The sequence below is a fragment of the Jaculus jaculus genome, chromosome 11, assembly GCF_020740685.1.
Source record: "Jaculus jaculus isolate mJacJac1 chromosome 11, mJacJac1.mat.Y.cur, whole genome shotgun sequence".
Lineage (NCBI taxonomy): Eukaryota > Metazoa > Chordata > Mammalia > Rodentia > Dipodidae > Jaculus > Jaculus jaculus.
Window position 1 is genome coordinate 112,824,128 of NC_059112.1, and position 26,747 is coordinate 112,850,874.

The following is a 26,747-nucleotide window of genomic DNA, read 5'->3' on the forward strand; positions in this document are numbered from 1 at the left end:
CTGGGTTCAATTCCCCAGTACTCACATAAATCCAGATGCACAGTGGCTCATGCATCTGGAGTTCATTTGCAGGGCTAAAGGCCCTGGTGTGCCCATTCTCTCTGTATCTCTCTTCTCTCTCTGCTTGCAAAAAAATAAATAAATAACATTTTAAAGCCAGGTGTGGTAGTGTTTTAATCCCAGCTCTCGGAAGGCAGAGGTAGGAGGATCACCATGAGTTCGACGCCATCCTGAGACTGCATAGTAAATCCCAGGTCAGCCTGGACCAGAGTGAGATCCTACCCTGAAAAACAAAAACAAAAACAAAAACAAAAACAAAAACAAAAACAAAATTAAAACACAAAACAAAGCCATGTGTGGTGGCACAAACCTGTAATCCCAACACTTGGGAGGCAGAGGTGGTAGGAGGATTCACTGTGAGTTTGAGGCCAACCTGAGACTACATAGTGATTTTCAGGTCAGCCCGCCTGGACTAGAATGAAACCCTACCTTGAAAAAAACAAAAAAAAAAAACAAAAAAAACAACGGGTGGAGAGATGGCTTAGCAGTTAAGCGCTGAAGCCTACAGAGCCCATTTTGAGGCTTGTATTCCCCAGGACCCACGTAAGCCAGATGCACGCACCTGGAGTTCATTTGCAGTGGCTGGAGACCCTGGCATGTCCATTCTCTCTCTATCTCCCTCTTTCTTTCTCTGTCTGTTGCTCTCAAATAAATAATAAAATATTTTTTAAAAGAAGAAAAAAAAAAGTAAAATAAACAAATAATAATAATAATAACAAAAAGCCAGCCAGGCATAGTGGTACACATCTTTGACTTCAACACTTGGGAAGATGAGGTAGAAGGATCAAGCCTAGCCTGGATCTACAGTGTGAGTTCCAGGTTGTCCTTGGCTAGAGTGAGACTCTGCCTGGAAAATAAACAAATAACTTAAGCACTTGTAGAAGAAAGAATCAAACTAGAGCAACCAGTCCCACTCCATCCACGTAAGAACCTACTGCTTCCTTTCATTCAAAGACTCAAATGATGAACTCTATGCCTTCAAATCACTAACCCAAGAATGAAATGGAACCTGTATCTTATTTGAGACCTCAAACTGGATTAGAGACCTAAGCAAAGAGCTAAAACTACAATACACATGGAAGAAAACACAGGGAAGGAAAAAATCTTCACAGCATTTCTCTGATATGTGTGAATAACAAAAGAAAAATGAACTTGATTTTATTAAAATTAAAAATTTCTGGGCTGGAGAGATGACTTAGTGGTTAAGGTATTTGCCTGCAAAGCCAAAGTACCCAGGTTCAATTCCTCAGGATCTAAGTAAGCCAGGTACACAAGGTGGCACTTGCATCTGGAATTTGTTTGCAGTGGCTGGAGGTCCTAGCGTGCCCATTCTCTCTGTGTCAGTCCCTCTCTCTCTCTCTGACTCTCGAAAGAAAGAAAGAAAGAAAGAAAGAGAGAGAGAGAGAGAGAGAAAGAAACTAACTAACTAACTAACTAACTAACTTCTGGGGGCTGGAGAGATGGCTTAGTGGTTAAGGCACTTGCCTGCAAAGCCTAAGGACCCAGGTTTGCTGCCCCAGTACTCACATAAGGCAGATGCACAAGGTGGTACATTCATCTGGAGTTCCTTTGCAGTAGTTAAAGGCCTCGACATGCCCACTCTCTCTCTGCATCTCTCTCAAATAAATAAATTAAATTAAAAATAATGCCAGAACTCTAAAAAATAAGATAAATAAATAAATAAAACTTCTGGGCTGGAGAGATGGCTTAGTTGGTTAAGGCATTTGCTTGCAAAGCCAAAGGACCCAGGTTCAATTTCCTAGGACCCTTATAAGACAGATGCACAAGGTGGAACATGTGTCTGGAGTTCATTTGCAGTGGCTAGAGGCCCTGGAAGGCCCATTCAATCACATTTTCTCTCTTGTCTCTTTTTCTCCCTCTCAAATAAATAAATAAAATTTAAAAACAAAAACAAACAAACAAAAACCTTCTGTAAGGCATGGTGGTACATACCTTTAACTCCAGCACTTTGGAGGCAGAGGTAGGAGGAACACTGTGAGTTCAAGGCCAGCCAGGGTTAAAGTGAAAACCTACCTTAAAAAAAAAAAAAACAGGGCTGGAGAGATGGCTTAGCGGTTAAGCGCCTGCCTGTGAAGCCAAAGGATCCCGGTTCGAGGCTCGGTTCCCCAGGTCCCACGTTAGCCAGATGCACAAGGGGGCGCATGCGTCTGGAGTTCGTTTGCAGAGGCTGGAAGCCCTGGCGCGCCCATTCTTTCTCTCCCCTTCTATCTGTCTTTCTCTCTGTGTCTGTCGCTCTCAAATAAATAAATAAAAAAAATTTAAAAAAAAAAAAAAAAAAAAAAAAAACTTCTGTGTGCTGGGTATGTGAAAGGTTGAGGTAGGAGAATCACCATGAGTTCAAAGCCCAAGCCCAGTGCTACAGAGTGAGTTCTACAGAGTGAGTCCCGGACTACAGTGAAATCCTACTTAAAAAATAAATAAGGGGGGCTGGAGAGATGGCTTAGCGGTTAAGCACTTGCCTATGAAGCGTAAGGACCCCAGTTCGAGGCTCGGTTCCCCAGGACCCACGTTAGCCAGATGCACAAGGGGGCGCACGTGTCTAGAGTTTGTTTGCAGTGGCCGGAAGCCCTGGTGCACCCATTCTCTCTCTGTCTGCCTCTTTCTCTATGTCGCTCTCAAATAAGTAAATAAAAACTTAAATAAATAAATAAGTATGAGCTACCGCACCAGGCTAAATTGTTTTGACATAACCAAACTATTTTTTTTTTTTGGCAGGTGGGGGGAAGGGACAGGTTTCAAGGTAGAGTCTCTAACCCAGGCTGATCTGGAATTCACTATGTGACCATCTCAGGATGGCCTCAAACTCACAGCAATCCTATCTCAGCCTCCCAAGTGCTAGGATTAAAGGCAGGTGCCACCACACCTGGCTAAACTATTTTTGCTCATTTACCCAACCATGGCGGTGCTTTTCAGAGGATGCTTGGTAGCACCTAAAAGCACAGAGGTAGAACTGGCAGCTCCTGAGGGTTGCCTCACTGTCAAAGCAGCTAGGTATGGTGGCCCACACCTTTAATCCCAGCACTCAGGAGGCAGAGGTAGGAAGACTGCTATGAGTTCAAGGTCATCCTGAGACTACACAGTGAATTCCAGGTCTGCTCAGGCCTGCACGCTCACCTGAGGCATTGTAGTGGATCCTCCACATTCTCTGTGACAGTGATTGGTCTGGGCATGGGATGATGAAGGAAACAATAAACACCACAAAAAGGCAGATAAACAATGAAAGAAAAAATGCCACTGTTCGGCATCGGGAGAGCCGGGATGGTGGAGGCTTGATTTTTAAGTTATCTTCACTTTTCAACGTGTTTCCCAGATTTTCCTGTGACTTTCTGCCTTCATGCTTCAAAGGGTGAATTTCAGCTTCTAAGTCCTTGTCCATCATTATGCGCACATTCCAAGCTTAACTCTGGGTCACTGTGTAAGATAAGAGGTGGTTGGTTAGGGCCTGCGGAGAGCTAGGGCAAAAGGTAAATTCTATTGTTTGCTAATTTTTTTTTTTTTTTTTTTTTTTTTTTAGTTTTTCCCAGGTAAGGCCACCACACCCAGCTTGCTTTCTAATTGTTTTTGTTTTGTTTTGTTCTGTTCTGTTTCATTTATTTATTTGCAAGGAGAGGGAGACAGATACAATAGGCACAGTGGGGTATATAGCCAGTGCAAGTGAACTCCACATGCATATGCCATTTTGTGCATCTGGCTTTATGTGGGTACTGGGGAAAGGAACCCTGGTCATTAATTAGTCTTTGCAGGCAAGCGCCTTAAGCACTGAGCCAACTCTCCAGTCCCCCCCACCACCTTTTTTTTATATTATTTATTTATTTATTTTTGGTTTTTGAGGTAGGGTCTCACTCTAGCCCAGGCTGATCTAGAATTCACTCACAGTCTCAGGGTGGCCTTGAACTCATGGGTGATCCTCTTACCTCTGCCTTCCAAGTGCTGAGACTAAAGGTATGTGCCACCACACCCAGCCCGAGTTTATTAATTTAATTTTGTTTGGGGGGGGGTTGAGACAAGGTCTTACTTTGTAGTTCTAAGAAGATGGCACAGCAAAGGTACTTCCTTGAAAAGCCTCCAGTCCCAGGTTCAATGCTCTGACCCCCTATATAAAGCTGGAGAGGCATTTGTTTGCAGAAGCAAGAATAATGCACCCAACACACATGCACGCACACCCTCTCTCAAATAAATGAAATAAACAAAAAAGCCACTGTGAATGTTTGACTTGATAAATGTTTGAGATAATTAATGGTTGAAGTGTTAGCATAGTCTACACAAGTAGGCTACAATGTAACAGAAAAAGGGCAAAGCTGGGCATGGTGGTGCATACCTTAAATCCCAGCACTTGGTAGGATTGCTGTGAGTTCAAGGCCACTCTGAGACTACAGAGTGAATTCCAGGTCAGCCTGAGCTATGAGACCCTACCTCGAAAAACCAAAAGAAAAGAAAAAGGCAAATTGGTTGTGTAGAAGAACCACTAGCTAGGGCTGGAGAGATGGATTAGCGGTTAAGCACTTGCCTATGAAGCCTAAGGACCCCAGTTCAAGGATCAATTCCCCAGGACCCACGTTAGCCAGATGCACAAGGGGGCGAACATGTCTGGAGTTCCTTTGCAGTGGCTGGAAGCCCTGGAGTGCCCATTCTCTCTGTCTATCTACCTCTTTATCTCTGTCTGTAGCTCTCAAATAAATAAATAAAAATAAACAAAAAAAAAATTTTAAAAAGAAGAAGCATTAGCTAGAAAATTCTCTACTCCTAGATAACATCAGCGCCTCTACCTGCTTACCTGAGCACACAGTGGCCAAAAATCATCACTAAAACCCATTCTCATTACTCATTAACCAAGTCCCACTTTGACCATCTGCCAGGCACACCTCAACAACCTCCAGCACAAATGAGCAAGGAGACCTGGGTGACAGTTCTGTGAAGCCAACACTCATACAGAACACAAGCTTAAAGACTCTTAAGTGGGGCTGGGTAGTTGGCTCAAAAATGGTTAAAGGTGCTTGCTTGAAAAGCCTTATAAGGTCACAATGCTTTTATCGATTCAGGCTTCATTTTAGCTTCAGAACAAGTTGTTAAATCATGATTTTGCAGAACCTTTGGTTTGGACAGTTTCTTTTTCTTTTTCTGTTTTTTGGATTTGGGATAGATTACATAGGAGTATGAAGTATGCTGTAAATAAAATACAAGCTAGTTCTTTGTCTTAGTAGCTTTTTTTTAATTTTTTTTTTATTTGAGAGCGACAGACACAGAGAGAAAGATAGATAGAGGGAGAGAAAGAATGGGCGCGCCAGGGCTTCCAGCCTCTGCAAATGAACTCCAGATGCGTGCACCCCCTTGTGCATCTGGTTAACGTGGGACCTGGGGAACCGAGCCTTGAACCGGGGTCCTTAGGCTTCACAGGCAAGCGCTTAACCGCTAAGCCATCTCTCCAGCACTGTCTTAGTAGTTTTAAGTAATAAAAGTAAACAAATTTAAGTTTTCTTGTATTGAAAATAACCTATGATTGTACGTTTTGCATTCCTAGAAGTAGGTTAACTGTGTTTTTAAATTGTTATAACTTCACACCTTTTTAAAATCTGCCCTACAAAATGTTTGGCTTAAACGTCAAAGCTGTGACAATTTGTTCTTTGATGTGATTGTATTTCCAATTTCTTGTTCATGTAAGATTTCAATAAAACCCAAAAAGCTATTCAAAACAAACAAAAAAAGCCTGATGATCTGCCTCTCTCTAATTTTATTTTAATTATTTTTTAATATTTATTTTTTATTTGACAGAGGAGGGAGAGAAAGAGAGAATGGGCATGTCAGGGCCTCCAGCCACTGCAGATGAAATCCAGACATGTGTGTCTCTTTGTGCATCTGGCAAACATGGGTCATAGGGAATCAAAACTGAGTCCTTTGGCTTTGCAGGCAAACACCTTAACCACTAAGTGTGGTGGCACAAACCTTTAATCCCAGCAGTTGAGAGGCAGAGGTAGGAGGATCACCATGAGTTCAACCCTGAGACTGTATAATGAATTCCAGGTCAGCCTGGGACAGAGTGACACCATACCTTGAAAAACAAAAAAACTAATAAATAAATAAAATAAATGGAAGGCTGGAGGGATGGCTTACCAATTAAGGTGTTTGCCTGAGAAGCCTAAGGACCCAGGTTTGAGTCTCCAGGTCCCATGTAAGCCAAGAGGACATGGTGGCACATGTGTCTGGAGTTCATTTGCAGTGGCTAGAGGCCCTGATGCACCCATTCTCACTCACTCGCTCTCTCTCTCTCTTCTCTCTGTCTCAACTAACTAACTAAATAACTAGATTTGTTCAGACATTTACATTAATAAGCATTTAAATGCAACAGATATTTCAGATGAGTTAATATGAATATATTTTTTTTAATGGCAGCAGCAAGAGGTCCTGGAATGCCTATTCTCTTTCTCTTTTCTTCTCTCTCTGCTCACAAATAAATTAAAATATTAAAAAAAAAAAAAACAAGGAGCCGGGCATGGTGGTGCAGTCCTTTAATCCCAGCACTCGAGAGGCAGAGGTAGGAGGATTGCCATGAGTTTGAGGCCACCCTGAGAATAAAGAGTGAATTTCAGGTCAGCCTGGACTAGAGTGAGACCCTACCTCAGAAAACAAAACAAAACAAAACAAAACAAAAAACAAAAAACAAGGACTGGAGAGATGGCTCGGCGGTTAAGGAACTTACCAGGTTTGATTCTCCAGAACCATCATAAAGCCAGACACACAGGTAGCAGGTAGCAAATGCATCCAGAATTCATTTGCAGTAACTGGAGGCCATGGCATGCCCATTCTCTCTATTTACCTCTCCCTCTCTCCAATAATTAAATAAATAAAATATTTTTAAAAAAAAATAAAAAAGACCTGGAGAGATGAACCAGTGGTTAAGAAGCTTGCCTGCAAAGCCTTATGTCCTAGGTTTGATTCCCCAGTACCCACGTAAAGACAGATGTACAACATGGCACATGTGTCTGGAGTTTGCTTGCAGTAACTGGAGGCCCTTTTGTGTCCATTCTCTCAGTTCTCTTCCCTCTATCCATCTCTGCTTGCAAATAAGTAAATAAGGAAACAAGGGCTGGGCTTGGTGGTTCATGCCCTTAATCCCAGTACTCTGGAGGCAGAGGTAGGAGGATAACTCTAAATTTAAGCCCAACCTGGAACTACAGATGAGTTCCAGATCAGTCTGGGCTACAGTGAGACTCTACCTGGCCTGGGGGAGAGAGAAAAGAAAGAAACTAGAAAACATCATATAGCCAAATAACCCAGACACAAAAGGTTACATATGGTATGGCTCTACTTACATGAAGTAGAAGAGCCAGTCCATAGAGCACAAAGCAGATCAGTGGTTGCAGGGGTGGAAGATGGACAGTAAGGAGTATGTGTAGAGTTCCCATTTGGGATGTGAAAATGTGTTTGCAAAATACTGTAAATGTGATGACTCTTTTTTTTTTTTTTTTTTTTTTTTTAATTAAGGTAGTGTCTCACTATACAGCCCAGGCTGGCCTTAAACTCACACTTTCCTCAGTACTGGGATCATAGTCATGTGCTTCCATGTTGTCTTTTACCGTCCCACCAAAAAAAAAAAAAAAAAAAAACACCTGGCTGGTGAAATGGCTTAGCAGCTAAGGTATTTGCCTGTGAAGCCTAAGGACTCCAGTTCAATTCCCCAGGACCCAAGTAAGACAGATGCACAAGGGGACATATGTGTTTGGAGTTTGTTTGCAGTGGATAAAGGCCCTGGTGCACCCATTCTCTCTTTCTTTCTATCTGCCTCTCTCTCTCTCAAATAAATAAATAAATAAAGTATTAAAAAAAAACTAAATCAAGGGTTGGGGAGATGGCTCAGTTAGGGCGGTTGCTTGCAAAGTCTAACGACCTGGGTTCGAATCCCCGGTGCCCACGTAAAGCCTGATGTACTAAAATACACTAAGTGGTACATGCATATGGAATTCATCTGCAGTGGCTAGAAGCCCTGGGTGCCCATTCATTCATTTATTCATTTTTTCTCTCCCTCTCCTTGAAAATAAATTTTAAAAAACAAAAACAAAAAACTTAAGCCAGGTGTGGTGGCTCATGCCTTTAATCCCAGCACTTGGGAGGCAGAGGCAGGAGGACCGCCATGAGTTTGAGTCCACCCTGAGACTACATAATGAATTCCAGGTCAGCCTAGGCTACAGTAAGACCCTACCTTGAGGGAAAAAAAAAAACAAAAAAAAAACTTAAAAATCTGTGTGCACTCTCCTTAGTACTGGGGCATGAGTTTTCATTATCAGGACAGGCATTCCTATCAAAGGTAATGAGTTGAACACAAGGAAAATCAAACAGTGAGTCATGCCAAGCACCTCATTAAGGGGTGGGAGGGCTGTGTGGAAAAGGGAACAAGGGGAAAAGTCAGCAACTACACCTGGCAGCAGGACAACAGTGGGGCCCACAGGTGAAGACAGGAGCTGGAAACAAGAGAGCTCTTTCCTCATCACCCACCACAAACCCAAGGAAGGAACATTTGAAATGTTTCAAAAGCATAAATTTCACCATCCATAGTAGCGCACACCTTTAGTCCAGGACTCGGGAGGCAGAGGTAGGAGGATCACTGTAAGTTTGAGGCCACCCTGAGACTACATAGTGAATTCCAGGTCAGCCTGGGCTACAGTGAAACCCTACCTTGAAAAAAAAAAAAAAAAGAGTTTAAGCAATTATTGAATCAATTCAAATAAATCATTGTATATGAGGTGTTTTTCAACAAATAGGATATTTCCTAAAGAAATAAAGGCTGCAAGTCATCTTTATTTAATTTTAATTATTATATACTTAGGTATTTTTATTTTTGTTATTGAATTTGTTTCAAGGTAGGGTCTCACTCTAGCCCAGGCTGCCCTCAAACTCATAGCAATCCTACCATGTCTTTCTACCCAGTGCTGGGATCAAAGACATGCACCACCATGCCCAGCTACTTATTTATATGAAGTGGGGGTCTCATGTAGCCTAAGTTGGCCTAGAATTCCTGATCCTTTCACTTTTAGAAGCCCGTCTTTAAAAAAAAAAACATATATATATATATATATATATATATATATATATATAACACACACACACACACACACACACACACACACATATATATATATATATACACTTTATTATTTATTTAAGAGAAAGAAGAAGAGAGAATGGGTGCACCAAGCTTCTAGCCACTGCAAATGAATGCCAGATGCATGCTTCACCTTGTGCATCTGGCTTTACATGGGTACTGGGAATCAAACCAGGGTCCTTAGGCTTTGCAAGCAAGTGTCTTAACCATGCTCTCCAGTCCTAGAATTTTGTCTTTTGAGAATGATCTATAAAGTGGAATCACATTAAGTGAACTCTGAAGTTGGCTTTATCTACTCTATAATGCAGGTGTCCCTTTTAGGAGTAAGCAGCTTGAATGGTGTGGATGTCAAGGCTTGTCCAAACATGAATGCAAGTATAACTGAGTAGTTTCTACTTTGAGCTATTACAAGTGAAGTTCCTACATAAAGGATCATGTTATTCCTGGGTTTCCTAACTCTGCTGGTGAGCCATGTGAACACCCAGGCCTTTTCACATTTCACTGCCAGTCATGCTCAAAGGCCAAGTCCTTCCTCAGGACAAAGGTTGGCTAAACAGGTCTAGGTTTTTTGTGTGTTCATGTGGGTCAGTGCAGGCGTACACGTGCTACCTCTGCAGCATGTGTGGAGGTTAGAGGACAACTTTGGGTGTTGATCCTCGACTTCCACCTTGCTTAAGGGAGGTTCACGGCTACAATTCTCCAACACAGCTGGCCTGAAAACTTCTGTGGATTCTTCCTGTCTACACTGCCCACCTTGTCTTAGGCATGCTGGGATTATACATGCTTGCATTACTGTGTCTGGTTTTATGTGGGCTCTGGAGATCTAAACTCTCCTCCTCCAAGTGCTGGGATTAAAGCTGTGTGTCACCATGTTGGGCACTGAGATCTTTTTTTAGAGGTTTCTCTTCTGGCAGAAAAGAAGAAACAAATATGAAAGAAGGGCAGAGCCCAAAATCGAATGCTGTCATTTATCATGAAAATGTACCTGAGGGGCTGGAGAGATGGCTTAGCGGTTAAACACTTGCCTGTGAAGCCTAAGGACCCCGGTTGGAGGCTCGGTTCCCCAGGTCCCACGTTAGCCAGATGCACAAGGGGGCGCACGCGTCTGGAGTTCGTTTACAGTGGCTGGAAGCCCTGGCGTGCCCATTCTCTCTCTCTCCCTCTATCTGTCTTTCTCTCTGTGTGTCTGTCGCTCTCAAATAAATAAATAAATAAATAATTAAAAAAAAGAAAGAAAGAAAATGTACCTGAGGTGGCAGCAGTGGCGGTGGGGGGAACACACCTGAGGACTGGAAAGATGTCTTAGTAGTTAAGGCACTTGCTAGTAAAGCCAAAGGACCCAAATTTGGTTCCTTAGTCCCCACATAAAGCCAGATGCACATGATAGCACATGCATCTAGAGTTTGTTTGCAGTGGCTAGAGGCCCTGGTACACAATTTTCTCTATCTGCTTCTTTCTTTAACTCTCTCTTTCTCTCAACTAAATAAATAACATAAACACCTGAGCCAGACGGAGATGCCAGCTCCCTCATACTCAGGAAATGACAATAAATTATATTCAGTGCTAATTTTCCTCAGAATTACCACCTGAGCTGTGTTTCTAAAATCAAACCACATGAACACCACTGGAAGTCTGCAACAGTATATAAGGGATAGACAGGACAGTGAGAATTCATCCTTCACAGTCAGGAATGAGAGGTAAGGTGTAGGGGAGTACGTCTGCCTGGAGAAGCAGGTTGGCACCTTGACTGTGATTCTAGTCATGAGTTTGAACTATGGTGAAAGTTTGTACAGTCAGACATGCACATAAATGAAGGAAGCATGTAAAAAACTGGCGGACTGAAGAGGTCAGTTCAGCGCCTGGTTAACTGCACTCTCTGTACCCATTAACATTCTATGTTAGATAATGCCTCCAATCATGAAATTCCCCAGGCACAGTGTGGATGCAAAACAGCTCTTAACTATGTTTGCAAAATCTTTTGAATGCAGCCGGGCGTGGTGGCGCATGCCTTTAATCCCAGCACTCGGGAGGCAGAGGTAGGAGGATTGCCATGAGTTTGAGGCCACCCTGAAACTCCATAGTGAATTCCAGGTCAGCCTGGGCCAGAGTGAGACCCTACCTTGAAAAAAAAAAAAGCCTTTTGAATGCATAATAAATTCAAAACAAAATGTAAATTAAAAAAAAAAAAAAGAAAACCCTTTGGCTAGAAGAGGTGGGGAGGGTCAAAGGTTTGTACAAGTTCAAGAGGAAGAACCAACTTCCCTCTGGCCTCCCAGGCCAATGCCTCAAAGCCACCTTATTATAAGGCTATTTTGTTCCAAAGACAAGAACTTTTTGTTTTGTTTGCCTACTTTTGGAAGAATATTGGTAATAATGGAGTTTTGTGGTGATTTGGGGGCCAAACTGGAAGAAGTTTAAGGCCAAACCCCTGGCTTGTGGCAATTATTTCAAAATAATTACTGGCTTTCTGTAAACTACCCATTGTAATCATTTTCCTTTCCAGAGTGCGGAAAAATGATACAGCATAACTAACTTATCCATAATGACAGCCCTAAATACAGTTCACTAAGGCTCACTTAGGCCAGAGACCATAGTGACAGCTAAAACCCCTAAGGGAAACATGGCCTTTCCACACAGGCTTTAATGCCTTGCTTCAGAAAAGATGGGTGGGGAGCTGGGCATGGTAGCACACTCCTTCAATACCAGCACTAGGAATCCTCCTTTCTCTCTATCTGCCTCTTCTCTCTCTCAAATAAATAAAAATAACTTTAAAGAAAGGGGGGGGGCACCTGAAATGAACCCAACGTGGCTCAGGGAAATTTTGTGGGAGAGGGGGCGGAAAGAATGTCAGAGCCACACGTTGGGTCATGATATGCAGACATTTATCTTACCCATAATTATGAGCTAACTCCAGAATGCAGGACCCATATACCTCAACAAGGAGGGGCCAGGGGAGGGGGTAGGACATGGATGAGCCTAACAATAGTACCAAATTGACTGTATTCACTGAGCACAAAACTAATCAACAAAACATAAAAAAGGGGGGGGGGCTGGAGAAATGGTTCAGCTGTTAGGTGCTTGTCTGCCAAGCCTAAGGACCTGGGTTTGATTTCCCAGATGCACAAAGTGGTGCATCATGCATCTGGAGTATGTTTGCAGTGGTTAGAGGCCCTCACACACACACCTATTCTTTCTCTCTATCACTGTTTTTTGTTTTTTTTATTTGGTTGTTCAAGATAAGGTCTCCCTTTAGCCCAGGCTGACCTGGAATTCACTATGTAATCTTAGGGTGGCCTCGAACTCATGGGGATACTCCTACCTCTGCCTCCCAAGTGCTGGGACTAAAGGTGGGTGCCACCATACCCAGCTCTATTCTCTTTCTCTCTGAAATAAACAAACAATATATATTTTTAAAAGTCAGGCCAGGCATGGTGTTTCACACCTTTAATCCCAGCATTTGGGAGGCAAAGGTAGGAGGATCGCCATGTGTTCAAGGCTACCTTGAGAGTACATACATAGTGAATTCCAAGTCACCCTAAGCTAGAGTGAGACCCTACCTCAAAAAACAAAACAAAGTCAGGTGTGGTGGCAGAATTGCAGAGATAGGAGGATTACTGAGGTCAGCCTGGGCTAGAGTGAGACCCTACCTGGGGTGGGGGTAGGATGGGAAGCTATGTGGGAAGTACAAGTCTTAGGGTACTACTAACATTTGTCAACATCAAGGTAACAGATTTTTTTTTTTTTTCTGGTTTTTCAAGGTAGAGTCTCACTCTAATTCAGGCTGACCTGGAACTCACTATGTAGTCTCAGGATGGCCTTTAACTCTCAACGATTCTCCTACTTCTGCCTCCTGAGCGCTGGGAGTAAAGGCATATGCCATCACACCCAACTCATTATATATATGTGTGTATGTGTGTGTGTCTGTGTGTTCTTTAAGTTATATAAACTGACTTTGCAAATGGATTGAAAAATTGAGCATGCAAGGCATAATGTTGCATACTTTTAATCCCAGCACTCAAGAGGCAGAGGTAGGAGAGAGGATCACTATAAATTCGATGACAGTGTGGGACTACAGACTGAGTTTTTAGTAGGTCAGCCTGGCCTAGAGTGAGAGCCTACCTCAACACCATTCCCCCCCCCCCCAGCAACAACAACAAAAAATATCCACTTGCAGCTCAACCCGGTGACACATGCCTGTAATCCCAGCATATGGGACACTGAGACAGGAGGATTACTGCAAGTTCAAAGCTAGCCTGGGCTACATATTGAGCTCTTGTTTGACAAAAGCAAAATAAAAAGAATGTCTTTCATATTACAAGGCCTGTATTACTACCGAGACTGGCCTATGCATTTTGGCTCTTAACATGAGAATTTGAGGAAGCCGCCCACAACCACCAACCAGGCAGTACTGGGTTTTCTAGCTGAGCCAAACAGATGTCAGTCAAGGACAGCTACAGTGTTCAGTTGTTTACAGTGAACAACTCTTCTCTTCAACAAGAATAAACTCAAGACAAAGAACAAGCTTACAATCATTTCTCAGAGAACAGATTTTAAGGTCATGGCTCCCTGACAAAGGCAAAAATATCAGAACACACACACAGCCATACTCAACTCAGATGAACAATTATTTCAAGGATTCTTTTTTGTTTCCAATTTTTTTTATTACCAACTTTCATGATTATAAAAAATATCCCATGGTAATGCCCCCCCAACTTTCCCCTATGAAACTCCATTCTCCATCATATCCTCTCCCCCTCTCAATCAGTCTCTCTTATTTTGATGTCATGATCTGTTCCTATTATGATGGTCTTGTGTAGGTAGTGTCAGGCACTGTGAAGTCATGGATATCCAGGCCATTTTGTGTCTCGGAGGGGTCAAGGATTCTTTTGTAGATTTGTCTGTGGAACTTTTTCCCTGAATTACAGGGCAGACAATTTCCTGAGATTCCTCCACAAATAGTGTTACTCCTTTTTGTCTAAATGTTAAGGGTGAACGGTTTTGCTTTTTTTTTTTTCTCTCTAGGTGCGTTCTCAATCTATCCCAGGCTGACCTGGAATTCACTATGTAGTTTCAGGGTGGCCTTGAATTCACATCAATCCTCCTACCTCTGCCTCCTGAGTGCTGGGATTAAAGGCATATGCCACCACATCTGGCCAATTTAATCATTTTTTATTAGATCTGTAAAATAAGCATCAATTAACTTCATTATTTTTTTCTTCACTATTTTTTGTTGCTTTTTGTTTTTGTTGTTGTTCAAGGTAGGGTATTGCTCTAGCCCATACTTCATCAATTATTTGTTTCTTTGCTTTTGTTTTTGAGGCTACCATGCAAAGACCTTGGATCATTTTTAAGAAATACTTTTGCCAGACATGGTGGCATACTCCTTTAATCCCAGCAGAGATAGAAGCAGAAGTAGGAAGATTGCCATGAGTTCCAAGACACCCAGAGACTACACAATGAATTCCACATGAGCCTGGGATAGAATGAGACTATACCTTGAAAAACTTAAAAAAAAAAACAAAACAACTTTTATTTGCAAACAGAGAAAGAATGAATTAAATGGGCAAGTTAGGACTTCTTGCTAATACATGAACTCCAGATACATGTGACACTTTGTGCATCTGGCTTTACTTGGGAACTGGGATTTTTTTTTTTTTTTTCGTTTTTCAAAGTAGAGTCTCACTCTAGCTCAGGCTGCCCTGGAATTCACTATGTAGCCTCAGGGTGGCCTCAAATTTATGACAATCCTCTTACCTTTACCTCCCGAGTGCTGGGATTAAAGGCATGCACCACCAACACCCCGCTGTACTGGGGAATTTAACCCAGGCCAGAAGGCTTTGCAAGCAAGCACCTTTGATCACTGAACCACCTTTCTAATCCTCAATTCTTTAATTTTTAAAGAATATTTTTATAGCCAGGAGTGGGGCGCACGCCTTTAATCCCAGCACTTGGGAGGCAGAGATAGGAGGATCGCCATGAGTTCGAGGCCACCCTGAGACTACATAGTAAATTCCAGGTCAGCCTGAACTAGAGTGAAACCCTACCTCGAAAAAAAAATAGATGTATGTATGTGTGTATTCATTTATGACAGAGAAAGAGAAAGAGGCAGATAGAAAATTGGCACCCCAGGGTTTCCAGCCACTGCAAATGAACTCCAGATGCATGTGCCACTTTGTGCATCTGGCTTCACGTGAATACTGGGGAATCAATCCTGGGTCCTTAGGCTTTGCAGGCAAGTGCCTTGACTGCTAAACCATCTCTCCCCCAGTCCTTTAATTTTTAAAATTTATTTGCTTGCATGTGTGTGTGTACATACACCAGGGCCTCTTGCCACTATAAAGGAACACACATCTGGCTTTACATATTTGGGTAGCTGGGAAACTGAACTCTGGCCTAAATGCTTTGCCAGCAAATGCCTTTAACTGCTGAGCCACTTTTCAAGTTCCTGGTCTATCTTTTTGATGGCCACTGCTTAAGTTATGTTTTAGAACCTCTCACAGGGACTTCTGGAGCCCTCTCAAATCTTCCTAAAATGTCATCTGGTCATGTTACTCCTCTTCAGGTTCTGGAATGACTCACTGCTTCACAACAAAGCCAACACCTTAGTTAGGCAAAATCCAGGAGTGAAAAGACCTGAGCTGTCTCTCAAGTATCATCCTTCCCCAAGTCCCATTTCCACCATTTGTACTTCACACTGGCCTCTTCATCCGCCCTCCTTCTCTGCCATCTTCCTCTACTCACTCTTTTTTTTTTTTAATTTTTTTTGTTTATTTTTATTTATTTATTTGACAGTGACAGACAGAGAGAGGCTAAGAGTGAGAGAGAAAGAGAGAATGGGTATGGCAGGGCTTCCAGCCACTGCAAATGAACTCCAGACATGTGCACCCCCTTGTGTATCTGGCTAACGTGGGTCCTAGGGGATCGAGCCTCGAACCGGGGTCCTTAGGCTTCACAGGCAAGCGCTTAACCGCTAAACCATCTCTCCAGCCCTTCCTCTACTCACTCTTAAATGTACCTCAAAATCCACTCATGTCTGACATTCACCACGACACTTTCTTGATGCCTCATACCCCTTCAGCTTAGAGTGTTACCCTCACACTGCTCTGAGCTCTCTTACCAGAGAATTCAAGGAACTGAAGGGCACACATTTGTTTCTACTGCCACCCCCACCCCAACAAATCACTATGGTGCCTGGCAGTAAATAAGCATAAGCCTGTGCATGTGTGAATAAATGTTCAATCCTTGCAATGCTCATCAGCTTTTCATCATTTACTAGTGAGTTTGTCACTTTTCTTGTACTCCACAGCTTACAGGAGCAGGTAACTTTAAGTACCAAGTAGAAACAGACGGTGTAAACATATGTGATGACACCCATGCCTTCTCTCTAGTAAGACCACTCTGATTATCCTCAGGGAAATCCACTTTCCCATGTGTGTTCAGAATGGTTCTCCTGGGCTGGACCGTTCCCCACCTTTGGAAAGGCCCCTTACCCAGGCCTAAGTGACTAGTCAGTCTAAGTGACAGCAATTAAGGCCAGAGTGAATGTTAGGTGCAGAACTACAGCGGCAGTTGCAGGAGCTAGCCACTCTTTCCCAGAGTGGTCAATGGTATGGTGGGATTTTTTTTAATTTATTTTTTAAGTTTTTGCTTATTTTTTATGTGTTATTTGAGAGTGACAGACAGAAAGAGGCAAATATACAGAGAGAATGGGCGCGCCAGGGCCTCTAGCCACTGCAAACGAACTTCAGACACATGTGCCCCCTTGTGCATCTGGCTAATGTGGGTCCTGGAGAATCGAGCCTCAAACTGGGGTCCTTAGGCTTCACAGGCAAGTGCTTAACTGCTAAGCCATCTCTTCAGCCTGGTATGGTGATTTTAAAGTATGTCCTAGGGGCTGGAAAGATAACTTAGCAGTAAAGATGCTTGCTTGCAAAGCCTGCCAGTCTGGTTTCAATTTCCTGGGATTCTTGTAAAGCTAAATGCAAGAAGGGACACAAGCATCTGGCATTCCTTTTGCAACAGCAAGAGACCCTGACACACCCGTATACACATAAATAAATGTTTTTTTTGTTTTTTTGTTTTTTTTGGTTTTCCGAGGTAGGGTCTCACTCTAGGTCAGGCTGATCTGGAATTCACTATGTCTCAGGGCATGGCCTTGAATTCACATCAATTCTCCTACCTCTGCCTCCCAAGTGCTGGGACTAAAGATGTGCACCACCATACCCAGCATAAATAATTTTTAAAATATTTGAGTGGGGGAGAAAGGCAGACAGAGAGTATGGATATATCAAGGCCTCTGGACACCACAAACTCCAAACCCATGTACCATTTTGTGCATCTGGATTTACATGGGCAGTAGGGTTGTGAAGCTTTGCATGCAAGCACCTTTAACCACTGAACCATCTTTCCAACCCAGAATTTTTTTCTTTTTTGTCTTTGTAGATAGGGTTTCACTCTAGCCCAGGCTGACCTGAAATTCTCAGGGTGGCCTCAAATTCATGGTGATGCTCCTACCTTTACCACCTGCACTACTATGCCTGGGTAGATTATTATTATTTTTTTAATATGAGAGGATGAGAATGAGAATTGGCACGCCAAGGACTACTCCAGCTACTGCAATCAAATTTCAAACACATGTGGCTGGCTTATGTAGGATCTGGACTGTAAAGCACAGGTCCTTAGGCTTCGCAGGCAAGTGCCTTAATCACTAAACCATCTCTCCAGCCCCTAGATTTTTTTTTAATAATAAAATATTTTAAAGTCGGGAGTGGTGACTGTAATCCCAGGAATTGGGAGATTGAAGTAGAAGGATCACTGTGAGTTCAAGGCCAATCTGGGGCTACAGAGTGAGTTCCAAGTCAGCCTGGGCTAAAGTGAGACCGTGCCTTGAAAAATAAGTAAATAAATAAATATGTTCAGAGCTGTGGCAACAGTGAGTAAAGTGCTTGTCTGCCTTGCTGGCATGGGACACAAATTCAAATCCTAGAAACTACATAAAAAAACATAGGTATGGTTTCATATGCTTATAATGCCAACAGAGGGAGATGGGAGATAGGTACATGGAAGCTTAATGACAGCCAATCTAGCCTAATTGGCACATTCCAGGTCAATGAGAGACTCCACTACTTTAGGACAGCAGACCCTTGGGAAAAGTCCATGAGCAGAGAGGACTCCAGCTACTGGCTATGTTGAGGCAACCATATTTGACTTAGATCTTCCTGCCTGTGAGAACCATCGCTAGTCACCTACAGAGTAGACCACAGATAATTCCCAACCCATAGAAACTGTTGAATCACAAAGGCTGTTTTACTTATTTTATTTTATTTTTTGGTTTTCTAAGAGCCTCAAACTCACCAGTTCTCAAGCCTCAGCCTGACAATTACTGGGATTACCAAACAGATTTACCACTCCCAGCATAAAGGTTGTTTAATCCACTACCAAACTTTGTGTTGTTACACAGGAACAGATAAGTAACACAAAAAGGAAATGGAAGCAGGAGCCTGGGTGAAAAAAAAAAGCCAACACACACAGAAGCAACAGCCAATAGCTGGGTGTGGTGGTGCACACCTATAATCTCGGCATTTGGGAGGCTGAGACTAAAGGACTACTTCAAGTTCAAGGCCAGCTTTGACTACAGGGTGAGACTGTGTCTAAAAAACACCAGAAAAGAAAAGGAAGAACAGCTGGAAAATTAGGAGTGAGGGAAGGAGAAAGAAAGAAGAGTTGTAAGTAAAGATAAAGACATTCCCCATCACCACTTTTGACTTCATCTTGCCTCGGCCCGTCTTTCTGCTCCTGGGGCTTGTCCCTCGGTGACACAGACTCTCACGGATCTTTTGCCCTTGGAGCCCAAAGCACGCAAGTCAGCTAGGACTGGAGCTCAAGGACCGCACCAGGCGGAGCACGCGTCCGCCTTGAGCATGTCATCCCAAAATCCCCACGAGGCGCAGGTGTTCCGCGGCCAGGTCCCGCCCTAGACCCCGCACCTCGCGGGGCGGCGGGAACCGTGCACCGCGCGCGCTCGCGTTCTCAGGCCTCCGCCTCGCGCCCGACCCGCCCCAGGCCCCGCAGGTTCCCGGCGCTCGCACCCAGCCGCAACCGACCAGCACGAGGGGGCGCGGGCGTGTTACCTCAGCTGGCTCCTGACGGGCTCACGGACGCGTCCGCGAGATCCAGCACCCCTACGGCCAGCTCAGACTGCGATCCACATTCCCGAGACGCCGCCGAGGACACCCAGCAGAGACTGCGGCCCGCCGGGAGGCCCGCCCCGCCCCCGAGGCAGCTGCGTGCCACGCCCCCAGGCCGACCTTCGCCGCCGGCCCCGCCCCCGCCCCCGCGGCCGGTCCCTCCCAGTCTATTCCCTTCAGGCCTGCTGCAGCCTACGTCAGCTGGTAGGCACCGGGAGTGTACGCCGAGAAGTCTTGGACTGCAGCCCACTTGCACGCGGGCAGCGCCTCTGGGGCTCTTCGCACTGTTTAGCTTGGGCCTCATGCTGCGCGCCTCGGTCCAGGGAGACCAGGAAGAGTGACGTCACTCGTCCGACATAAAAGAGAATCTCGAAGGTTCTTTTTTTGGGGGGGGGGCTTTTGGAGGAGTGTCTCACTCTAGCCAAGGCTAACCTGGAACTGTGTAGTGTCAGGGTGGCTTGGAACTCACAGCGATCCTCCTACCTCTTCTCCCAAATGCTGATATTAAAGGCGTGCACCACCATGTACGGCTAATTTCATTTATTTATTTATTATTTACTTATTTATTTGAGAGGGAGAGAAAGAGGCAGGTAGAGAAACAGAAAGAGAATGGGCACGCCAGGTCATCCAGCCGCTGTAAACAAACTCCAGACACGTGAGCCACCTCGTGTATCTGGCTTACATGGGTCCTGGGAAATTGAACCTTGGTCATTTGCAGGCAAGTGCTTTAACCGCCGTCTCTCCAGCCCCTTTTTTTGTTTGTTTAGAGGTTCATTTTTGCTTCCAGGGTTATTAATCTGGCTGCAGATCATTTATTGTGCATATTGACCATTGTATTTACTTCCCCCTGAAAGCCAGTCCAAGTGTTTCTTACTGATTTTTTTTAAAATTTTATTTATTTTCAAGTAGAGAAAGCCAGGGCCTGTAGCCCCTGCAAATGATGTATGGACCACTGTGCATCTGCTTACATGGGTACTGAAGAATTGAACTGCGGTCATTATGCTTTGCAGGAAAGCACCATGGCCACTATGCCATCTCTCCAGTCCTAAGATCTGTTTTCCATAACAACCTGAGTTCCTTCCTGGGAAGGAATTCCCCTTTCCTAAAATTAAGGCTTAAATCTGATCCTGATGTTCTGGTTACTTACTCATGACTGGCCTCTTCCTGAGCCAGTCCCTGAGTTCGGCCCATTCAGCTATCTCTCAGATTCACCTAAGTCTGAGGGTAAGGCCCATCACAATAGAATTAGAAATAGGCCTAGCGTGTTGTTGCATGATTTTAATCTCAGCTCTTGGAAGACAGATACAAGTGGATTACTATAAATTAAAGGAAGAAAAAAATTATAGATGATTACCAGGTGGGCAGTTCTCTCTCTCTTTTTGGCTTTTCACCTCTCTTGAACTTCCAGGCCCCTGCTCTGGTAAGCCCCCACATATCTCAACCCATCATGTGGGGTGACCCCTACTGCCACATGGACTCACCCCCTCATGTCTTCCACGGTAGGAGCTCTCTATTTTTTTTTTCCTCTTAATATAATAAAGTCTCTCTGAACCTTATCCTTAGGTATATGGATTTTAATTCTTTAAATTCATAAGAAGCCAAATGTGTGGTGGCACACACCTTTAATCCCAGCACCCAGGAGGCAGAGGTAAGAGAATTTCCATGAATTCAAGGCCACCCTGAGACTACATAGTTAATTCCAGGTCAGCCTGGACCAGAAAGAACCTACCTTGAAAAAAAAAAATCATGAGAAGAATCCAGGATATCCTAAATTTATTGGTGTGTTGGCATATTGATATATTGGTAAGAAACCCCAAAACTCCATTTTCAGTATGTAAAGATTTTTGTTGTTGTTTTTTGAGGTAGGGTCTTACTCTAGCCTAAGCTGACATGGAATCATTATGTAGCCTCATGATGGTCTCAAACTCATGTGGATCACTTACTTCTGTCCCCCATTTCTCTAGTACTAGGATTAAAGGTGATTAAAGATATGCACCACCACACACACCACCCATGTTTTTGTTTTTGGTTTTTCAAAGGAGGGTCTCATTCTAACCCAGGCTGATCTGGAATTCACTATGTAGTCTCAGGGTGGCCTTGAATTTATGGCAATCTTCCTACCTCTGTCTCCCAAGTGAGTTCTGGGATTAAAGGTGCACACCACCATGCCCAGCTCATGTTGTGCTTTTTTTGTTATTGTTGTTAAAGCAATGAGAGCAAAATAACACTGAATTATAAAGACAAGTGCTGAATGAGCATGCCACTAATAGAGAAGGGTTATTTTCACAGAATCAGTACTTTTCCCTATAATATTGATACAGAATTTTTTTATTTTTTTGGTTTTTCGAGGTAGGGTCTTAATCTAGCTCATGCTGACCTGGAATTCACTATGTAGTTTCAGTGTGGCCTCGAACTCTTGGTGATCCTCCTACCTCTGCCTCCCAAGTGCTGGGATTAGAGGTGTGTGCCACCATGCCAGCTGACACAGGAATTTTGAGTTCCTTGTACACTGGTGCACTGATAATTTGGGGTGTTCCCAGACCTTTATCCTATGAATTCAAAGAATGATATTCATGGACCATAGAATAAGGTTCAGAGAGTTTTTTTTTTAATATTTTATTTGTTTGAGAAAGCAAGAGAGAGAGGCAAATAGAGAATGGATACAACAGGGCCTCTAGCCACTGCAGATAAACTCCAGATACATGCACCACCTTGTGCATCTGTTTATATGAGTACTGGGAAATTGAACCTGTATCCTTAGACTTCACAGGCACGTGACTTAAATGCTAAGCGTTCTCTGTAGCCCCAGAAAGATTTTATTTTAGCTTAAAACTTTAGGGGGAAAAAAGAAATACAGGGGATGTTGTATTCAGCTCCACATTGCTGGGATGAACCTCCAAACAGACTCAGTTTATGGGAGGAAGGGATTTATTTCAGGTTTACAAGTCCAGGGAAAGTTTCATAATGGCAGAAGAGACTGAGCCCCTTCACAAGCAGAGAGATACCATCAAACAGCCAGCACCACAACCAAATACAAATGGGCAGCAAATAGCAGGGACCCAGGCAGAGCTCAGATTGCTATGTACACTTATGAGCTGAGAATTCAGATCTAACCCCAAATATACCTTAGGGCTAGACCCCAGGATCCACCCATAGTAACACCTTTTCCAGCCAGGCAGTTGGAAAGCCAAGCTTTATACTAAAACATCTGAGTCTAGGGCTGGAGAGATGGCTTAATGGTTAAAGGCATTTGCCTGCAAAGCCAAAGGCTTCTCAGTTCAGTTTTCCAGGACAGAAGCACAAGGGGGCACATGCATCTGGAATTTGTTTGCAGTGGCTAGAGGCCCTGGTGTGCCCATTCTTTCTCTCAAATAAATTAAATGTATTTAAAAAAATCTGAATCTAACGAGGGACACACATTCAAACTATCACAGGGTCCTTAAGCTTAGAACATAAGTAAAGGAAGATGGAAGTCTTGCCCAGGGAGGTGAGAGGAGGTTTGAAAAGCCCACCCCAAGACTCAGATCTAGGTTTGTTTGTTTATTTTATTTTATTTATTATTTACTTATTTGCAGTCAGAGAGAGAGAGAAGAGAGACAGACAGAGATGGGTGTGCCAGGGCCTGTAGCTACTACAAATGAAGTCCAGACCCATTTGCCACATTGTGCATCTGGGTTATGTAGGTACTGGGGAACTGAGCCTGGGTCCTTAGGCTTCACAGTGCCTTAACCACTAAGCAATCTCTCCAGCCCAGATATAGACCTTTTTTTTGGTTTTCCAAGGTAGTGTCTCGCTCTAGCTCAGGCTGACCTGGAATTCACTATGTAGTCTCAGGGTGGCCTCGAACTCATGGTACTCCTCCTACCTCTGCCTCCCAAGTACTGGGATTAAAGGCATGCGCCACCACGCCCGGCTTTTTTTTTTTTTTTTTTTTTTAATGGGAAGTGGCTACCTGAGGAGGACCAGGTTTAGAGGTTACTACAGACAAAGACCAGATTTTACAGCTTTTCTAGTAATCTTAGGTAAGGATCAGAGTTTCTGTCCTTTAGAAAGGGTGCAAGCTTAGTCTAGAAATCTTTCCTGGAGGGTGTGACATCCAGGTTTCTGCAAGCTTAGTGACATTTTCTGCATCTGGTCAAGGAAAAAAAAAATCACTTTTGGGCTGGAGAGATGGCTTAGTGATTAAGCGCTTGCCTGTGAAGCCTAAGGACCCCAGTTCAATTGCCCAGGACCCACATTGGCCAGATGCACAAGGAGGTGCATGCGTCTGGAGTTCGTTTGCAGTGGCTAGAAGTCCTGGTGCGCCCACTCTCCTCTCTCTATCTCTGTCTCTCTCTCTCTCTCCTCCTCCTCTTTTTCTCTCTGTCTGTCGCTCTCAAATTAAGAAATAAAAATAAACAACAAAAAAATCACTTTATGGTTCTGTTACCCTGCTGCCTAGCTAATTTCTGTCTCCTATCACCATCTTCATTTAATGTTAACCAAAATATAACAATGGGCTGGAGAGATGGCTTAGCGGCTAAGCGCTTGCCTGTGAAGCCTAAGGACCCCGGTTCAAGGCTCGATTCCTCAGGACCCACGTTAGCCCGATGCACAAGGGGGCGCATGTGTCTGGAGTTTGTTTGCAGTGGCTGGAAGCCCTGGCACGCCCATTCTCCCCCGCCCCTCTGCTTCTTTCTCTGTCACTCTCAAATAAATAAATTAAAATTGAACAAAAAATGTTTTTTAAAAAAAACAACAACAAAAAGGTACAATATGCACCACTGAGTTAGTGTAAAATAAAGAAATGTTTTGAGCTGGGGGCGTGGTGGAGCATGATTTTATCCCAGTACTCAGGAGGCTGAGGTAGGAGGATTTGAGAGTTTGAGGCCACTCTGAGACTACATAGTGAATTCCAGGTCAGCCTGAACTAGCAGAAGACCCTACTTTGGGAAAAAAAAGAAAAGAAATGTTTTGAGCTTTGCAAACAGGCTGGTTATTTGAAGATACTGGCAAAGAAAATTGTATGTTGGTTCAATAAAACTTGTAAAGGCCTAAGTCTTGCCCTTCCAGTTCTTGTTTATTTAACTTGTATTCAGAAAATGTCCAGCACTTAATAGGATGGTATTGTATATATGTAAGTAGAAAAATAGATTAATGGGGATGAAAAGGCCCAAAGTGAGGTTAGGAGAAGAGATTGAGTAAAGGAAAGGTGGAGGGAGGGCTAATCAAAATCTAAGAGGATATAAATAAATCATATGGTATCCTCTGGTTTGGGACAATGGAATACTCAGGAGCTGTAGATCGTTGCTAGAAAATTTTCAGTGCCAGGGATGGGATACCTTCCAGTAAGTTGTTGGCCAGGGAGGTCCCTGATGTCCCCAAAACATTATAGGCCATTGCCGAGGCCCTTGGTTTCCCACCAGGAATACATGGTAAGACCGTATTGCTGAAGACTCCACATATGTGGGCTGCAAGGTCACTGAGAAATCCTGCTGGAATGAGCTGATAACCTCCTCCATGTAGACCAACTGAGGGAAAGGTGGAAGAAGCCATTCTACATGCAGTTCATTGGGAGAAAGAGATGCCACCAGTGAAGATACTCAACAATGGACACTGCAAGCCTTATAATTGGCCAGCCAGGCCAAATGAGCCAACAGGTGCAATAGTGCCATGTCTATCATGGTGGAAACCCTCTAACTGGACTGGAGGCCTGCTCCATGGAAGGGAATACATCCCTGATACTCAAAACTTAAAACAGGGGTAGTCATGAGCCCTAGGGGTGTAACATCTGCTGATGTCTGGCTAAATGTGTATATTATGCTTATCAAACTGCCCAGTAAGCACTTCTCTTAAAATTCATACCCTTATATTAATGCTACTCTCACTCTTGGTAGAGAATCTTCTTTTTCAGATGGCAGTTACCTTGGGACAACTCAGAAGGTATCAGTGCTGGAAAGGAGTGACTGGAGTACTGAGTAACATCTCGATCACACCTTCCAAGGCTCAGGGTCTATTGTGGAAGAGGTGGCGGAAAGAATGTAAGAGCCAGAGGAAGGGTAGGACTTCTTACAACATGCTCCCTCCAGACATAAAATGGCCTGGATATCCATGACCTCATAGTGCCTGACACTAACTACACAAGACCATCAGCAGAGGAGGAAAAGATCATGACATCAAAATAAAAGAGATACTAATTGAGATGGGGAGGGGATATAATGGAGAATGGAATTTCAAAGGGGAAAGTGGGGGGGGGGGAGGGAGGGTATTACCATGGAATATTTTTTATAATCATGGGAGATGTTAAAAATTGAGAAAATGAATTCCAAAGGCTTTCTTCATGGAAATAGAAAAAACAATCCAAAAATTTATTTGGAATCACGAAAAACCTCGAATATCTAAAATAATACTGAGCAACAAAAATGAGGCTGGTGGTATCACCATACCTGATTTTAACCTATACTACAGAGCCATAGTAACAAAAACAGCATGGTACTGGCACAAAAACAGACATGTAGATCAGTGGAACAGAATAGAGGACCCAGATGTAAGCCCAAGTAGCTATAGCCACCTGATATTCGATAAAAATGCCAAAAAGACTCAGTGGAGAAGAGACAGCCTCTTCAGCAAATGGTGTTGGGAAAACTGGATATATATCTGCAGAAGGATGAAAATAGATTCTTCTCTCTCGCCATGCACAAGAATTAAGTCCAAATGGATTAAAGACCTTAAGATCAGACCTGAAACTCTGAAACTGCTAGAGGAAAAAGTAGGGGAAACCCTTCAACATATTGGTCTTGGCAAAGACTTTCTGAATACAACCCCAATTGCTCAGGCAATAAAACCACAGATTAATCACTGGGACCTCATGAAATTACAAAGATTTTGCACTGCAAAGGACACAGCGAAAAAAGCAAAGAGGCAACCTACAGAATGGGAAAAAAATCTTCGCCAGCTATATATCTGATAGAGGATTAATATCTAGGATATACAAAGAACTCAAAAAGTTAAATAATAAGGAACCAAACAAACCAATCAAAAAATGGGCTATGGAGCTAAATAGAGAGTTCTCAAAGGAAGAAATACGAATGGCATATAAGCATCTAAAAAAATGTTCTACGTCACTAGTCATCAGGGAAATGCAGATTAAAACTACATTGAGATTCCATCTCACTCCTGTCAGATTGGCCACCATCATGAAAACAAATGATCATAAATGTTGGCGGGGATGTGGAAAAAAAGGAACCCTTCTACACTGCTGGTGGGAATGCAATTTGGTCCAGCCATTGTGGAAAACAGTGTGGAGGTTCCTAAAACAGCTAAACATTGATCTGCCATATGACCCAGCTATAGCACTCCTAGGCATATATCTGAAGGACTCATCTCATTTCCTTAGAAGTACATGC

At 43.4% G+C, this 26,747-nt stretch overlaps 1 protein-coding gene across 2 annotated transcripts in view; it reads right to left on the reverse strand.

Moving 5' to 3' along the window:
- Fam234a (family with sequence similarity 234 member A) overlaps window positions 1-19,444 on the reverse strand; it is a 28,867-nt gene extending 9,423 nt beyond the window's left edge. For both annotated transcript variants that reach the window (XM_045161218.1, XM_004652112.2), the window contains exons 1-2: window positions 19,306-19,444; window positions 3,196-3,492 (exon numbers count right to left, since the gene is read on the reverse strand). In XM_045161218.1, the coding sequence (XP_045017153.1) occupies window positions 3,196-3,460 (265 nt within the window). In that variant the 5' untranslated portion in view covers window positions 3,461-3,492; window positions 19,306-19,444. The remainder of the gene's footprint in view (window positions 1-3,195; window positions 3,493-19,305) is intronic.
- Window positions 19,445-26,747: the final 7,303 nt, after the last annotated feature.